Source organism: Prunus persica, chromosome G7 (genome assembly GCF_000346465.2).
Source record: "Prunus persica cultivar Lovell chromosome G7, Prunus_persica_NCBIv2, whole genome shotgun sequence".
Taxonomy (NCBI): domain Eukaryota; kingdom Viridiplantae; phylum Streptophyta; class Magnoliopsida; order Rosales; family Rosaceae; genus Prunus; species Prunus persica.
The window spans coordinates 19787937-19804658 of record NC_034015.1 but is presented as its reverse complement, the minus strand read 5'-3'; the positions used below and the strand labels follow the sequence as shown (position 1 = coordinate 19804658).

Sequence of the window (16722 nt, the reverse complement as noted above, 5' to 3'; positions counted from 1 at the left end):
CAATTCACGTGATCTATGCATATCAAATCAAGGGAAAGTACATTTTCTTCATCTTAATTTGATGATCGAGTTAAGAAAAGTTAGAGAAATTAGTGAGAGATCTTATGTGGTTGAACTTTCAAATTTTGAGAAATTAAATAATCATATTAGAAATAGATGCTAAAGTCTTGAATTTCTACATTGATTTCACTTAAAATCGGAATTTCTCATCTAACTTACATCCTTATATAAATAGAGACAGAGTTAATTAAACGCCTACTAATTAATTTCTTCTATAGCTATTGTTTATACCATATCTGACCAGCCAATTATTTTGCGACACAGGAAACATGGGACCTACAAAAGAACCTACAAAGCCCAGTCAAAACAACGAGGTGTGAGCCTTCGGCAATTCAGCCCATAAACAAACCATCGACATGGTTAGCCTTCGGCAACCCGACTTGCCAATCCGTCTAAAGAAGGTGCTTGTTAAACCAGGCTGGACAAAGGACACATGGCATCCTCTCAAGTAATGCCCATAGTTTCACATCGAAATATCACTCGAAGATCATAACTCCTAAGATATATAAATAGGGGCACAAGTCCCCAAAATAAGGTAACTATTACATTCAGCTACTTAATCCTTACTCTGTCCAAATTGCTATCTACTTCATCCTTAAGCTAACTTTAAGTATCGGAGAGCCTTCGACAGGTACTACACAGGTGACGCAACATCTCTAAATTAGATCCAAAACTAATCATCCATTTTTAGGCATCAACAACTATGTTGATCATAACTTCATATGTTAGATAAAACAATGCTTGAAGTCAGTTACATATAAATGAACCTTGCTTGGGATTCATGATATGCATGTACTCATCACATTCTATTCCTAAGAAAAAACGTTACATGTACTCCAAGATACATATTATTTTCCTAAAAAATGACATCACATATACTAAATGATCTATTTGTAGAGTGGTTGCATGAAAAAATAAGATCGATCGGTGGATGATCGATATGGATCAACACTAGCTAGCTTCCTAGTGATCATATGTACTTGAAGATAAGGTTTGGGTCTGTAAATAAATGCCGAGATGGACGTTTGAGGCCGCAAAAACAGCACCAACGCCAAGCAAACTTTAGGCCAGATGGCAACTGTTAAAGGCCAATCCATATGCAACAGAGCCCACCATGAAATCAATTGAACATCAAGCATCTCATGCATAGAGGACTGGAACTGGTAGACGATGGCAAAGTCCCAAAAGCTAGCTAGGTAGCCAGCTGACCTTCATGAATGATTAAGCAAGCAGAGTTTGCCCACAGGCGACTTTCAAAACAAGGACATTTCCATGAAAATTACATCCATCGATCCCTGTGTTAACCTGCCTTTTGCCGGACCACAACAATAATTTAGGACACTCAAATATCTAACATGTGTATATATATATATATATATATATGCATAATTAATTAATTGTGAAGGAAAAATGATCGTAGTAGGTGTGGTATGGATGGATGTGGAAGCAAAGAAATGAGTGGCGCTTTGTATGGCTTATGTTTGTATGCCCTAAACTATGACACTATTAATGCATCTTCTAGGTTTAGCTAAATATCATAGAATGGTAGACGTTCTGACCAACTTGTCAAGCTCTTAATCAATTTTAATGTCGTGTTTAGTCTCTTTCTTCGTCTTCCCAAGTTTGGAAACTGCTAATATCTCATCACTGAATTATTAGAATATGTCCCTGCCGTGTTGATCACTCTCTATAATTGTTGGCCTAATAATACATATATATATGTAAGTTCTTGACTTTGATCATATATATTATCTTTAATTAACTGCATGTAAACATCATAAGACAAGTTGGTTTTGATTGTTAAGTTAACCCAATCAATGGGAATATATGCTTCGAGGAAGAGTACTAGTTGAACAAGTTAAATTTATATTGTAGACGCGATATATCAGACATTTATAAACAAACATGTAAAACTCATATATGATACAAATTCAAATCCTCCCGAACTCTTTTTTATTTTCTTTTAGTTTCTTTTTCCTCACATAGGATGTAGCACACAACACTATTAATTAAGACCATTAAGTTAATGTTAGGATATAATTTCCCACGAAATTAGGGACCCTCGAAACCTAAAAGCACTTCAAACTTCAAACCAATCCTAATTCGTAAAGTCCCCACATAAAGTGCTTCATTTGAATTAAACACACACTTTGTTCTGCACTTCTTCCACTCGAAGTAAAGACGAAAAGTGAGTTGCCTAAATGATTTATTGAACGAAAAAGGAAAAACATGCACTGCCCTACTGATGTTGACTGGTTTGTTTGGTTGTCTTTCCTATATTAATTTTAGGAAAGCATAAAGGATACCAGCAAATGAAGGTGCTTAATTAAACTAATTATCTTAAGCTAAAAAATCAAATGGATTAATACTTTTTCTGACGGTCCCATCGGTTGTCTAACCCGAGCTTAATTTTTTCCCTATGGTTAGTATGTAGGTTATAGGGTTTAGCTCAATCCAAAATTAACAATTCATCCTTAAAGTAAATTTAGTCCACTTTATTTTGAAATCATGAGTCCGTTAACTTTTAAAACCCTTTTGTTTTTCTTTTCGGGAAAGGAGCAATGAATGAGAAGCAAATAAAAAACATGTCTTCAATTACTCTCTTATGTGAACACTTCTATATATAAGAAAACAAATTTAATCAGAAAGGGGGGAAAAAAAGAGGCACTGTTAGTTTTGCCTGATATTTGTCTACAGCTTATGCAAGCTTACATCCATTACAATTTAAACTTAAATTCTAGGCTGGAAAGTAGAAATTTCAAACTTAAAATAAGACCACAAGTCCCCGACAATATTAAAGAGTTGGCAACTTAATTTGATAAAAAAACATGCCCCATGAATATGATATATATACCCCCACCCCAATTACCCAAAATAAAATAAATAAATAAATAAATAACAAATTATTGCATGCATGATCAATATATATATAAAAGAAGCCTTCAAATTAGACAACCATCATCAGTACTAGGATTCCTTCGTGGCCACTGCTCATTGGTGGAATTTAAAGTCTAGAAAAGCCTTTAGGTTTCGTTCGTGACCCAACCCCAAAGTAATTTCACTGAAGACCATAAAAAGAAGATTTTTTTTCATTTTCCTTTTCCAAAGTTATATGCAGCCTTTTCTTTTGTTTTTCTGGAAGGGCAAAGTTTTATGTAGCCGAGTGCGTGGGATCCGGAATGGTGGCTCGTTCATCACCACAAAAATTGATTATGGCTTAATAGTTCTAGAAGCTACTGATGATCATCCAAAGTCGGCTCCGTCCAATCATTTTCACTCGGCTAACACACATGCCCAATTTGCATGACTAATTAGACAGCGTTGATAACTAAATCACTAACCCTGACAGGTTGCACATTTTTAGTTTCCATTAAATTCTCACTATTTGATATGAGCAAACGACAAAGACAATATCGACGTGTGTACAAAAATAATTATTAATTATATGCATCAACAGTTCAAAATTATTTATCCTACGTATACAAAAGTAAAACTATCAATCTTTATATGCACATTTCTCAAAATGATCTCTCACACATCAACAAGGACTCAAAGTCCACCACCCTACATGCTCCACATTCTATTATATATCATATGCCAGGACAGCACGCAAATCAATGTTGTGTAGCACAAGTGAATTTCCAAGCAGGTTAGGTGGAAGTCGATCGTGAAAGATAAAAGCATTTTGTTTGGGGTTGAAAAGAAGGAAAAGCTAGCTAGCAAGCAAGATGGGTACCAAATTATGCTATTCTTTGTCAAGTCGACAATGTTTTCTTAGCATTTTCATCATGAAAACATGTACATCGTAATAGGTTAGCCAATTCAGGTGGCGAAAAAGTGGCGAAAAAGGATCCAATTTATTGCCCCAATGATATCCTTCGAGGAGAAGAAAAAATAATAATAGAATATATCGCAGGGTTTCTTGCTTTCTTCAACAGAAACTACCAATACTATTTGTTGGGTACACATAAAGGTTGGTTTTCATATATGCCGTGGACGGTGAAAGATTCATTTGGGAATGAAACAGATGGCCACGTGTTCAGAGTAGGTGCTCTTATTCAATCCTGTCAACCTTGTCAGGCTGGCTGGGTCCAAGTCTAACCCCCGATCTCTCTCATGGGAGCTGTAGCAACCAAAATTTTCAACGCCATTGTCTAATGCCTGCTGCTTCGAAAAACACCATTTTTACCCGGCGAAAGTGATGTCAAATTCAAATGTTCATCATTATATCGATTAATTATTGATCATAACTAATTTACATATTGCCTATGAAGGTTAACTGGTGCTGAAAGTAAGCCACGTTACCTGAATTTATTCAAAGTATTTTTGAATTAAATGGCAATTATGGAGTCAAAGTGACCATTTGTGCATGTTAATTAATTTAAATTCGCATTGCCCTACGACATTAACTAACTTGAAACCAATTTGATTGAACGTAAGAAGAATGGAAATTTGGGGCTAATAAAAACACATTTAAAATCGACTAATGATCGAGCTAAGCTTTGGGTGAGTCTCAAGTCTAATCGACTAATTCCTGCAATCTTTACCTCTTGCCTATATTGTAACCAAAAACTGGTTGGTTTTCCTAATTACTTTTTTAATTTTTTGCATTTTATTTCGTTTGATGTCAGGAGAACATCAAAATATGTATGATCCTTCTAAGAACATGATGGATCCAAATGCCCTAATTGTGTTTTTAGTGCTTAATTATATCATACTAGCTAATATGAATTTTGATTTCTAATTAGGGACTTGAACAAAAATTATTGCAAATTATTTTATCTATATATATAAAGTAAAAGGCAGAGAATGGTGAAACATTCGAAATACCAGAAAATGCCCTTGGTTAATGCAAACATTAAGAATTCAAATTATTAATTAAATGAGGATAATATGATAAATTCACACTTTTTCATATTTAAAAAAATTAAAAGAAAAAGAAAAAGGAGATAATGGATCCTATTTTTATGGAACACAACTACCCATTATCTTTTTTAATTCTAAAATAAATTTACTTATTTTTTTTAAAAAACCTCTCGCAAGTGCGAAAGCGCGTACAGAGAGGCTAGTATTTATAATACAAGCACCAAAAACACAAATAGATGGAGGATTCGCATTTCGAAAAAGGCCAAGATATGAGTACCTTATTGCAAAAGGCTTATGTTTGACACTTGGGACCTTCCCAAAATATCTTTAATCATTGAATGTGGGAGCATACTTAAGTAATTTGGTTCCACCCTAGGGGCCTTCTAGTAATCTGTCGAAGCCAAACAATCATATAAACCACTAAAAAAAAAATCAATCAAAACACAAATTATTGCAAATTGTCACCAAATTCCTCTCACTTAGGAATGCCTATGTCCTCACTCATCCACACGCGTGAAACAAACACTCTCCACTTTATTTTGCCTTTTTTCATTTTCTTCTCTTGAGACTGCAACAACACGCACCATAAAAGAGATTGAAACACATCTCCTCCACCATATAATTATCATCTTAATCTTTAATTATTAAATAATAATTTCCAACCCCTTTAAATACCTCCCCTCCCTCACCCTTACAAGCTCGAACCAACCAAAAAAACCCTTCTGAATTTCCAATCATCTCTCTCTCTCTCTCTCTCTCTCTCTCTCTCTCTCTCTGTGTGACAAAAACTCTCTCTTTCTCTCTCTCATTCAATTATACAAATGGAAGTGGAACCAAGCCCACCCATGGTGGCCAAAAAATTGTGGAACTTAGTACGCATAGTGTTCTTCATGGTGAGAAAAGGGTTATCAAAGAGCAAGCTACTTGTTGACCTCCATTTAATGCTCAAACGCGGCAAGCTTGCAGGCAAGGCCATGGCCCACAACCTCATGCTCCACCACTCCTCCGGCTTCAGCTGCCGCTCCAACGACGCCGTTTCCTTCATAACACCACGAGAATACGAGTTCAGCTGCAGCAACAGCCCCGCCATTCACAACCCTTTTCATTTCAACAAGCGCAACAAACACCACCACCACTATTTTACCAAGACCACCAGAGCCTACCAATACGACGACGTTACCACAATGACTGCGGTTCAGAAGGTGCTGGAGATGCTAAACAATGAGATGGTGGCGGAGGCGTCGCCGTTAGTGACGTTGCCGGGGTTTGGGAAGAGCCCCATGGTGAGGCAGCTGAGGATAACGGACTCTCCGTTTCCGTTAAAGGAGGAAGGGGATAGCCAGGTGGACAAGGAAGCTGAGGAGTTTATTAACAGGTTTTATAAAGATCTCAAGTTGCAGAAAAGATCGGCTGTTCTTGAATCTCCATCATACCATGCCATGCGTGGTCGATGAGATTATCAGTGGACCAAAAATTATTATTTTCAACTTCAGCAATGCATGGTTAATTAATTTGCTTTTGCCACCGTATCAGCTTTGTGATTTGCACATAAAAGTATCCTCACACACGCAAGGAATTTTTGTATTTGCCGGTCATATATGCATGTAACGTTGCTCGACTTATGTATATGAATCTCGTTTGTACCATATAGCAAGATTCTGAGTGCATATTGTGCCAAATTATTTATATATGACCGGCACATACGACACACGTTGAGTGTTAATTAACTTTCTTAGTTTTCTAATCATGATATGGGAATTGGGTACTAGCTAGATTGCTTAATGTGAGGATGTTGTAGCTGCTTTAGACTTGTAGGTTTAGATGAAACCGAGGCTCTTTGGAGCAATAATTTTGATTCTTCTCCACTAGATGTGTTTTTACCTTTTTTTTGTTGTCTTAATGTGTTTGTTGGTAATAAAAAGGAGAAAAAGAAAAAGGGTGTTGTTGTGTGAATCTCTCTCTTCTTTTTATAAAGCTATAGAGAGCCCTTTGTACCTACTGCGACTAATTGCCTGGCAAAGGAGCTCTAAAGAGAGAGCGTTATGTTTGTCTTGACCTCGTGTGTGAGTTTTTAATGTATTGCCTTTCCAGGTTGGTGAGTAGGAGCTTTGGATTTATTAGTGTTTAGGGTTTGTCTGTCCAGTCCTCGTTTGTGATGGCGATACTAGTGGTTCTGGTCCAGTTTGGTTACGTTGTTAGAGGGTCACTACCAATGCAATGAACTGGACATTAAAGATCGCCACAAATTTTCATTTGCAAGGTAATTTACATATATATGGTGGTGGCCATGGCCAGCTAGCACAAAATTTAGGTCACATGTATACTAACCCTCATAATTGGTTTGGAGTATAGTTATAACTTATATATATATATCTCCGTCTAATTTTTAGGTATTTCTTTAAAGATCTGTACCATTTATTATTGTAGTTTATTTAAAGAATTTCTCAATAAAAATAGACTATATATATAATATGCTGATTTGTAGAAATACATATATAAAATGACGGATATAAACACCAGTCAGACTGAAATCCTCCGGCCTATTATTGTTTTGGTTTAAAGGTTAATGAAAGATGCAAGAGAGTTAGCTTAGATATAGTGGTTAATCAAATCATGGTTTTAAATTCGATAAGAAATATCAAAATTGACAGCAACTTTGTCTTTAGTTTTGATTAGTGCATGCTCGTGCTCCATCTAATAGATCTTCACAAGATTGTGGGGGCAGGTTACAATTAAGACAAAGGGGCAATCACTTCACTAGACAAGCTAATACACAATTGATTGTATATATTGAACTATTTATTTTTTAATTATGTTTTTTTTATCAAATTGATTACATTAAACTTAAAATATTGAATAATCATTCTATGCTGATCAATTTCAGTCTTGAACTTTTTATTTTCCTTCATATTATTATTATTATTATTATTATCCTCCTTTGCCTTTTTCATTTCAACTATATTTATTAATACGTAATATGGTGGGTCCATCTCACTTTTTCTTTTTTGCATATTGACTTTTCAAAAAGTAAAAAAATAATATTTAGAGGTGCCCAACATCGCATTACCAAAGTCTTTTACTTGATATCAGAATGCTACATTGCCCCAAACACATCCTAAAAACATAAAATAAATTAAATAGACGAAACAAAGGAACAAATTAACAACTACCACTCTTGAAATTAACCTTGTCTAACAGATCACGAGCACAAAACTTCATTCAAAAATATGAATTACCATGTTGTAACCTTTTCTAAACTTATATATATATATGTATATTAACATGGACTTAGTTAAGTTGGTTAGAGTATATGTGCTTTCAACTCTGCACTCGAGTTCGAATCCCACTTCATATAATTTAGATTAAATTAAAATAAAATATTGATTGTATAAACTCCTAAAAAATACCATATATATATTCTATGAATAGTTTTGCGCAATATAGCATGGCTTTGTACATGATGTCCGATCTATCTTTATTAAAAATAGAATTATCGATAAGATATCAATATTATTACTGCAACTAAAACATACCGACATATATAATAACGATACATTTTCACCAACACCAATATTGATGCACATACATGCATACATATAATATGAAAATGCATCTTAAAGTTTCTCCAAACTATATAAAAGTTTACAAACTAAAACCAGCTACTTACTTAACAATTGTCGGCTTTATAGATCTTGAGGAGTAAAAGAAAAAAAAAATGGTAAAAAAGAAACGAAGAGAATGACTCTAATTATAAAGAGTAGGTGAGAGATTGTGATGTATGGTTGCATGATTGAAGAAAAGTCTCTCTCAAGCACTAAAGAGCCTCCTCTCTCAGTCTCTCTCTCGCCCTCCTCCCATGCTTATCTTGCAAATGAATGCAACTATATATGTACAGATCATCATTAAATTAATATTCATGGTTATTAACTTTTCTTCTTCTTTATTTATTTATAATTTTTTTAAAATTTTTGGAGTTTAATTTCTGAATTTTTGAAGAGCCAATGCCAGTCTTTGTAGACATGCGCCATGCATGATTACTTGACATCGACACACAAATTAATTGTTAACCACTTTCTCTTTCAATTTCCAAAATTTGATTCAACCATTAATTAATTGTACGTTATAAAATCTTGAGATTCTTATAAAGTTCATTGCCCAAAATAATTATACAAAGTTTGAGTGCCACATTTTGTGGTTTCTGAATATCCCTATCAAAATCCAGCGTCCACGCAAGTTGATTTTCAGTTAATAGAAAATTAGAAATATGGTCAATTAAACCCGAAATTTTATTAATCTCTTTATTTTGATAACAATACTTTGAGAACGTCACATATAATCCCGTAGAATTCTATAGTGGGGGTCTTATTAAGGCCCTTAGATGAGGCCATATCTCTTACTCGTTGGATGAAATTAATTAGTTAGTAATTGGATCAAATTGGTTAATTTCATTCAACGGTTAAGAAATATGACTTCACCTAAATAAGGCCCTTACTGTAGGTGACTCATTTAATCCCATGATAACTTTACAAATTAGAAAAAGACCCTTCAAGCCCAATCTTTAAATTAAAAAAATGATAACACACTAAAAACCGATTGAAAAATGACGAGTGCCTAGCTAAAGAAGTAATGGAGAGGCCGATTAAATTTGGGCCTGAGTTTCGAGGTTTACAAGATTTGAAGCCCCGTATTGCTTTTGTTGGATGGGCTCTTAACTTGGGCCAAGCCCATTTATCAACCCACCAAGTCCCTACACATTAGCCCAAATACGGATACGGTGGTCGTGATCTGACCTGAACAACTTCGTCTCTCTGTTTCTGTTCTTTCTTCGGTTTTACTCGTTAGCGCAAAACCTTCTCAACTAACTGCGTCACGAGTCACGACTGCCTTCTTCACACCTTGCGAGTTGAGGGGACGCATTTCACGAAGTTTGATAATCTCTTCCCATTTTTTACATGGAAGCTCCATTAGTCGGTCTCTAAGCCACGGTTGTTGCTAGATCCGAATTCGGTTTGTTCCAATGTCTTCCTGGCTCAAAGCTGCTGAAGGTTTGGATCTTCTGTTCTTTCTCTTAATTTGCTGGTTTTTTTAATATTTAATTTGGTTTTCATTTAGATTTGGAATATGTTTAGGGTTTGATCTTATGCTGATTGAAATTATTCGAGGTGTTTAGTGGATGATATAATGCGGGACGATGTTTGGGGTTGTTAAGCATAAAGTAGCAATAATGGGGTTAGGTTTAGATTTGCATGTCTGATAATTGCGATGCCGTTGGCATTGGGTATTTGTTTCTTGAATAGCATTTTGGAGTTAATTGTTGAATATCGAATTCAGTTTGGACACATTTGCATGTCTGATAAACCCAAAAACTGGGAGTTGCCACAGTTCATGAATTGTGTGAAATGACATGAAAGTGAGCTAGAGAAATTTGGTCAGCTCAGTCTAGGTCCCTGGTTCAGTTCAAGACTAGTTTCTTGAGTTTTCATCAAAAAAGAAAAGAGCGCCTGCACCATCCATATGAACAATACGATCATTTATTCTCTATATCATCCTTGTACAAGCCCCACATCAAAATCCTTATAATAATGTGTCTTTTCTTCTGCCCTTGATGTGTAAAATTTTATCACCTTTTCTCTGGCCTCAGATCTGTTTGAAGTTGTCGATCGGAGGGCAAAGCTGGTTGTCAGTGAGTTAGACGATCAATTGGCTACCCAGTCACCAGGTATTATCTTTGAATTGTCTTGGAATCTTTTATATACATTTTGTTTTGTTTTGGTTTGGAGTTCCATTGCACAAATGGGTTACGTATTAGTTTTCCATTCCATAAACTGCCCCATCCCTAGCCTAAGTCCTTTTGAGTTGGGATGACACCAAGTGACTTTACCCACTTATCTAGTTGGTCCCTTCTCTTTTTCTTTTCTTCTTTCCTAAAATGTACTGTTAAGACGCACCATGTCTGTTTCTAATTTTTATTTTTGTCTTTCTCTTGTGAAGCTTCCAATGGGCAAGGATCTCAAGCCAAGAGGAAAAAGTCAAAGACCAAGGTATTGCCAGATTACCTATGAAAATACGGAGTACTGTTTCACAAACGCACATACATAGAAATTTATCAACTTCTTTGTCTCACATATTGGTTGTTTGCAGGCTCAAAAGAGACAGTCCATGAATGAATCTCCTAATACAAGTGATTCTGCACGCGAACAGACAAGTATATTGACATCACAAGTAGATGCGACTCCTGAAATAGACAGTGATGCTCATTTAAATGACAATGATGGGACACCATCGGTAAATCCTTCAAGTCAACCCATCAATGAGAAGCAACAGAATCTTGAGAAAGATTCCACAGTAAGCATTCCTTTAACAGAGACAACAGCAATTGAAGTTGGTCAGAGTAATGCTCATGAAGCAGAAGCGTCAACAACTAGTACTGATAAGGAAGCTGTTACTTCAACTTCAAATGGTGAGCTTGTCAATGAGATTCCCTCAGATGGTCATGAAGAACATCCTTTTCCATTATCTGCCAAAGAAGTTGAGGTTGTGGATGAAAACCATCAAGTTGAATCAGTTGATGCTGGCCAAGAAAACAAATCTAGAGACGCAGATGTACATCCAGAAACTGACCAAAATAGAACAGAGTCTACAACTACCACTGCCATCAGTAACAGAGAAACTCAATCTAAAGTTGCTGATGTTAATGAGGAACCAGTAATTGAGCAAAGTAAGCAAGTTGAGCATAAAGCTGGTAGCACTCCTGTGAAAGTACAGGAACAGGATCAAAGTAAGCAAGTTGAGCATAAAGCTGGTAGTACTCCCGCGAAAGTACAGGAACTGGATCAAAGTAAGCAACTTGAGCATAAAGCTGGTAGCACTCCTGTGAAAGTACAGGAACAGGATCAAATTGAGGAGGTAAGTTATTTACTATGAGGTGAATATCTCGCATACTTCATTTATTTTGGCTGTGAATCTTGTTACTTGCCATTTAGGCTATTATTGAGTAGTTTTTTTAGTTGGTGTGCAGGCCCAAGGATTGCTTAAAACTGCTGTTTCCACTGGTCAGTCTAAAGAGGCAAGGTTAGCAAGGGTAAGCCCTATTAATTTCTGTTTTTCTTCATTGTTTGTTTGATATTACAGTCATAATTTGAAGTAGGAATGCCACTTTTCTTTCAGTTAGTCTCTCAGAAAAGGTCACCTTAAATCAGATGAACCTGTTTCACACATACTCTAACAAGCTTTTTCCTCCTTTAGAAGTTTTGTACTGGTTAGAAATTTTCGGTTTCAATGCTTTGTTAATCCGTTGGTTATCATTGATAGGTTTGTGCTGGACTTTCGTCCCGACTTCAAGAATACAAATCTGAAAATGCACAGCTAGAGGAACTTCTTGTGTCAGAAGTGAGACAAATTCCTGCTATATTTCAAGGATTAAGTGAATAACTAACTGTAGAGGCATATGATATATTTATTGCTTTGGTCTTACTTGTTGACTGCTATTTTGATAGAGAGAGCTGAATAAGTCATATGAAGCTCGCATAAAACAGCTCCAGAAAGATTTGTCAGCATCCAAAAGTGATGTGACAAGAATAGAGTCAAATATGGTTGAGGCCTTGGCTGCAAAAAATTCAGAAATTGAGGCACTTGTCAGTTCCATGGATGCACTGAAGAAACAGGCTGCTTTGTCTGAAGGGAATCTGGCTTCGCTGCAGGTTTCATTACACCCACCACATTTAATTATGGATGTATAATATTCCTTTCCTCGTATCCTCTCTCTCTCTGCCACTGTCAGTGGTACACAGTGAGAAGAGGCTTTAGTAATACTAAGGGCTCATTTGCTTACCATGTTCAACTTTTTCAGTATTCTATTCTTCTACTTATTTGGCCTACCCTTTATAGAAACTGGTGCAACTTTGGATTCTCTTGACTTATATTTTCGACTGGTTGAGGCTTTGGTAATAGTTAGAGTTTATTTTGAATTAATTAATTAATTTTATATATCAGGCGAACGTGGAGTCTATCATGAGAAATAGGGAACTATCCGAGACAAGGATGATGCAGGTGAGATTGTATGATGCTTCCTTGTTTGTATTTGGACCTGTAGCATATACTTGCATATACTGCTTTTATTATTAGATTCTGAAATTAGTGAGAAAATATTCTTCAGGCTTTACGAGAGGAGTTGTCTACTGTAGAACGGAGAGCAGAAGAAGAGCGTGCTGCACATAATGCTACCAAAATGGTTTGTATCTACAACAAACTATTAATAATAATTTTCTGTCTCCCTGGTTGTTTTCTTGCACTGTGATGATCACTTTCTTGTAAAACAGGCTGCAATGGAAAGGGAAGTAGAATTGGAACACAGAGCCCTTGAGGCATCCACAGCCCTTGCTAGGATCCAGGTAAAGTAAGCCCTTTTCAAGTTTGTGACTCTTTGTATTAATGAGAATACTTTTACCCCATTGTTTTTTAATGAGATTATTATTTTTTATTCTCCATGTCTCTGTAGACATGTATGTTTACTACCCGTCTTAGTTTGCTTTTAAATGAACCCTATTGCAATGCAATTGCATGTAAGGTTTTTATATCTAATGAATGTGTTACCTTTTGATTCTTTACAAATTTTTGTTCTTCATTGAGATTTTTATCAAGGGAATTATACTTTGTGTAAGTATCTATGAAGTTAAGAGTTCGGCCTACAATTCATTGTTCTGTCTAGGAAGATGTTGCATTTTCTTGTGTTTCTGTTTTTTTTTCCAAGAGCAATATAAATCTGTGAGTTTGACCATAATTTACTGATTGTTGTAAATGCTTCCCTATTCAGAGAACAGCAGATGAGAGGACAGCAAAGGCATCGGAGCTTGAGCAGAAGATGGCATTGCTTGAGGTAGAACAAACATTCTAAATTATTTTGTATTGATGTTTCTGTTCATTGGTGGAGCTTCTTGGATAATAGTACTATATGCCATCAGGTTGAATGTGCCAATTTAAACCAAGAGCTACAAGATATGGAAGCTCGTGCTCGGCGCGGGCAAAAGAAGTCACCAGAAGAGGCAAATCAAGTGATTCAGGTATTCCTTCTGTTGATTTTACATCTGAACTCCTTTTCATATTTTCGATTCAATAGTTCAGTTGGAGAATTTATTTTTCTTGATCCCAGCAAATTACTACATTTTATTTATACTTTGAACTTCAAGTGAGAATTTTCCCACTTGGTAATAAGTACTGTCTCATTGTCACATATGTCATGTGTTAGAAGTACGAATCCAAATTTTCCTTTGGCCGGTGTATGAACTCTCTTTCTCATGCCAGGATTTTTATAGGCGTGATATTCTTTGTTGTATCTTTAGTCTGATATTTAGAACATTGCCAAGCTTCTAACTCCAGTAATTTTAATTGTTTTGTTTGCCTGCAATCTAAATAGCATAGAAGGACAACTTGTAATTGTTTATGTGCATTATTCATTCTGATATATTATAGAGTGCTTTAGTATGGGCACAATCAGTTGAGGATGATTAAATACCACTGTATTATTGTACTCACTCACAGTAATGGATGCTAAGATGCAGGCATGGCAGGAAGAAGTGGAACGTGCACGCCAAGGTCAGAGGGATGCAGAGGGAAAACTTTCTTCTTTGGAGGTAAGTGTCCTTTGTTTTTTGCCTAACAGTTTTGTTATGATCAATTTTTTGATCTTTGTGTTTTGAATTTATTTGCCTCGTTCGACAACTTGTTTTTATAACACTTATTGATATGCTTGATTTCAGGCCGAAATGCAAAAAATGAGAGTTGAAATGGCTGCCATGAAGAGGGATGCAGAGCATTACTCGCGTCAGGTGATATCTGCTCTCTCTCTCTCAAAAATATATAATGAGTTCTACTAGGTATGAATTATCCGTAAGCACTATGTTATTTACTGGTTATATTTGCCATTTTGTAGGAACACATGGAGCTAGAGAAGCGCTACCGTGAACTAACTGATCTATTGGTAATCTCACTAAAAAAAAAAACTTATTTACATGGTCAGTTACATATCGGTACTATATGAAGAGATGTCTTATTCCATCTATTATTCAGTACTACAAGCAAACACAATTAGAAACCATGGCTAGTGAAAAAGCTGCAGCTGAGTTTCACTTGGAGAAGGAATTGAAGCGTCTCCAGGAAGCTCAGGTCTGTCCCTAGGTGTTTTATGCTGCTTGGTTGATAGGCTTTATATAGATTCTAGAGTCCAGTTTTGTTTTTATTTTTAAAAATCTCATTTTTTTCCCTTCTGTATTTGAATTCACTTTATATTGAACAGGTAGAGGCAGAAAGGAGTAGAGTTCCCCGTCGAGCATCAGCATCCTGGGAAGAAGATGCTGAAATGAAGGCACTTGAGTATGTTGACTCGCTAAGTAATGCGTTTTCTTTCTTTATACTTTGCCATCATCTATCCTCTACATCTTTACTTCAATGCACTTGCATACATGTTAGTTTATAAATGTATGTTATGGCTTCATAGTTATTTTAGTTTTTGGAAGCTTAATAAAAGAAAAAAATCTGCAGGCCTCTTCCCTTGCATCACCGTCATATGGTTGGGGCAAGCGTACAGGTACATATTTTCTTATCTATCATTATTCTTGATCTCCTTTTCATACTCTTTAAGTTTCACCTTGTCTCATGCAGTTGCAGAAGGCAGCAAAACTATTAGATTCAGGAGCTGTCAGGGCCACAAGATTTCTCTGGCGTTATCCAACAGCTCGACTTATCTTGCTATTCTACCTGGTAAAACAGTTAAACATGCGTTTAAAGAGTCTTAACTATGCAGACATACTATGTGGAGTGAATCAAATCACAAAATAACCAGAATAATTCATGTGCAGGTATTTGTACATCTCTTCTTGATGTATTTGCTGCATCGCCTTCAGGTATGCATACTACTTCATCACAATTTGTATAAGAAGCTATGATTCCAATTACATATCATATTAGTAACGAACGTGTTTATAACCTCTTACTTTGATGAAGTATACATAGCTAGCTCTTCTAAATGTGTACTTTATATGCAGGCACAAGCGGACAATTTTTCCGCAAGAGAAGTTGCAGAGTCTATGGGACTTGCTAACACTAACTTACCATGATTGGGTAGAAGCAACTCATGCCACACCCACAAAAGTCTTCTCAAGTTCAACAAGCATAGAATGCGCCAAGAGTGATGCGTCTAATATCTAATTATAAGAAGTAAACGGAAGCAAGTGAACCTTGATTGTCGAGTGAAGATATATATGATGGTTTTATCTCCATTCTTTGTCGAGGATGCGCATGCAAAATGTTGATATCCTAATAATGTTTGTGAGGTAGGCACTGCTTGATTGCGCTGTACATCCAAACCAAAATTGCTTTCTGCATTGCAGATGTGAAATTTTCTTACAAATATATACATTATATATATATAGCAACTGCTGATTCTTTCATTATATTCTTAGTTTGTATTTGTTCAGGAATTACTTGGTGACTTGAACTAGTGAATGTGAAATACACATGTATGAATATTCATCATTATTATATTATCAGAGGTTCAAAAGCAGAGGTCGATTGGAATTGGCAAGAAGTCATTTTTGGTCCTGTGTTTTCAATTTGGTCATTTGTGCCTATGTGGTTATTAATTCCAAGCAATCCGAGTACAACGTCCAATTTCTGTCAATTTTTTTCTAACTGCCAGTACTTATTGAGGGGAATTATTAAAAAATTAATCTCTTTTGAAAATAAACAATATTAATATAATTATAAAAAAGTACAATGTAAAAATTAAAATAAAACCTCTCC

The 16722-nt window shown here is 35.8% G+C and overlaps 2 protein-coding genes across 5 annotated transcripts; both read left to right on the top strand.

Annotated features, from left to right (window-relative positions):
• Nucleotides 5633–6708, top strand: LOC18770571. The gene has a single exon (XM_007202503.2). It carries the CDS (start codon nt 5748–5750, stop codon nt 6378–6380), a length of 633 nt encoding a protein of 210 aa, XP_007202565.1. The 5' UTR covers nt 5633–5747; the 3' UTR covers nt 6381–6708.
• LOC18771293 (golgin candidate 1) lies at nt 9715–16507 on the top strand. Of its 4 annotated transcripts, none has more exons than XM_020568758.1 (21): nt 9715–9971; nt 10568–10645; nt 10918–10967; nt 11068–11832; nt 11945–12007; nt 12238–12315; nt 12423–12626; nt 12919–12975; nt 13082–13156; nt 13245–13316; nt 13739–13801; nt 13887–13985; nt 14478–14555; nt 14682–14750; nt 14855–14902; nt 14992–15087; nt 15218–15294; nt 15463–15508; nt 15583–15681; nt 15780–15824; nt 15966–16507. In XM_020568758.1, the coding sequence occupies exons 1-21, from the start codon at nt 9944–9946 to the stop codon at nt 16035–16037; spliced, it is 2262 nt and encodes a 753-aa protein (XP_020424347.1). In that variant the 5' UTR covers nt 9715–9943; the 3' UTR covers nt 16038–16507. The 4 variants fall into 4 exon arrangements, 3 of the variants coding, with proteins under 3 accessions (XP_020424347.1, XP_020424348.1, XP_020424349.1); XM_020568759.1 differs by having other exon boundaries at nt 9728–9971; nt 14484–14555; nt 15966–16373; XR_002272585.1 differs by lacking the exon at nt 15966–16507 and having other exon boundaries at nt 9728–9971; nt 15218–15311.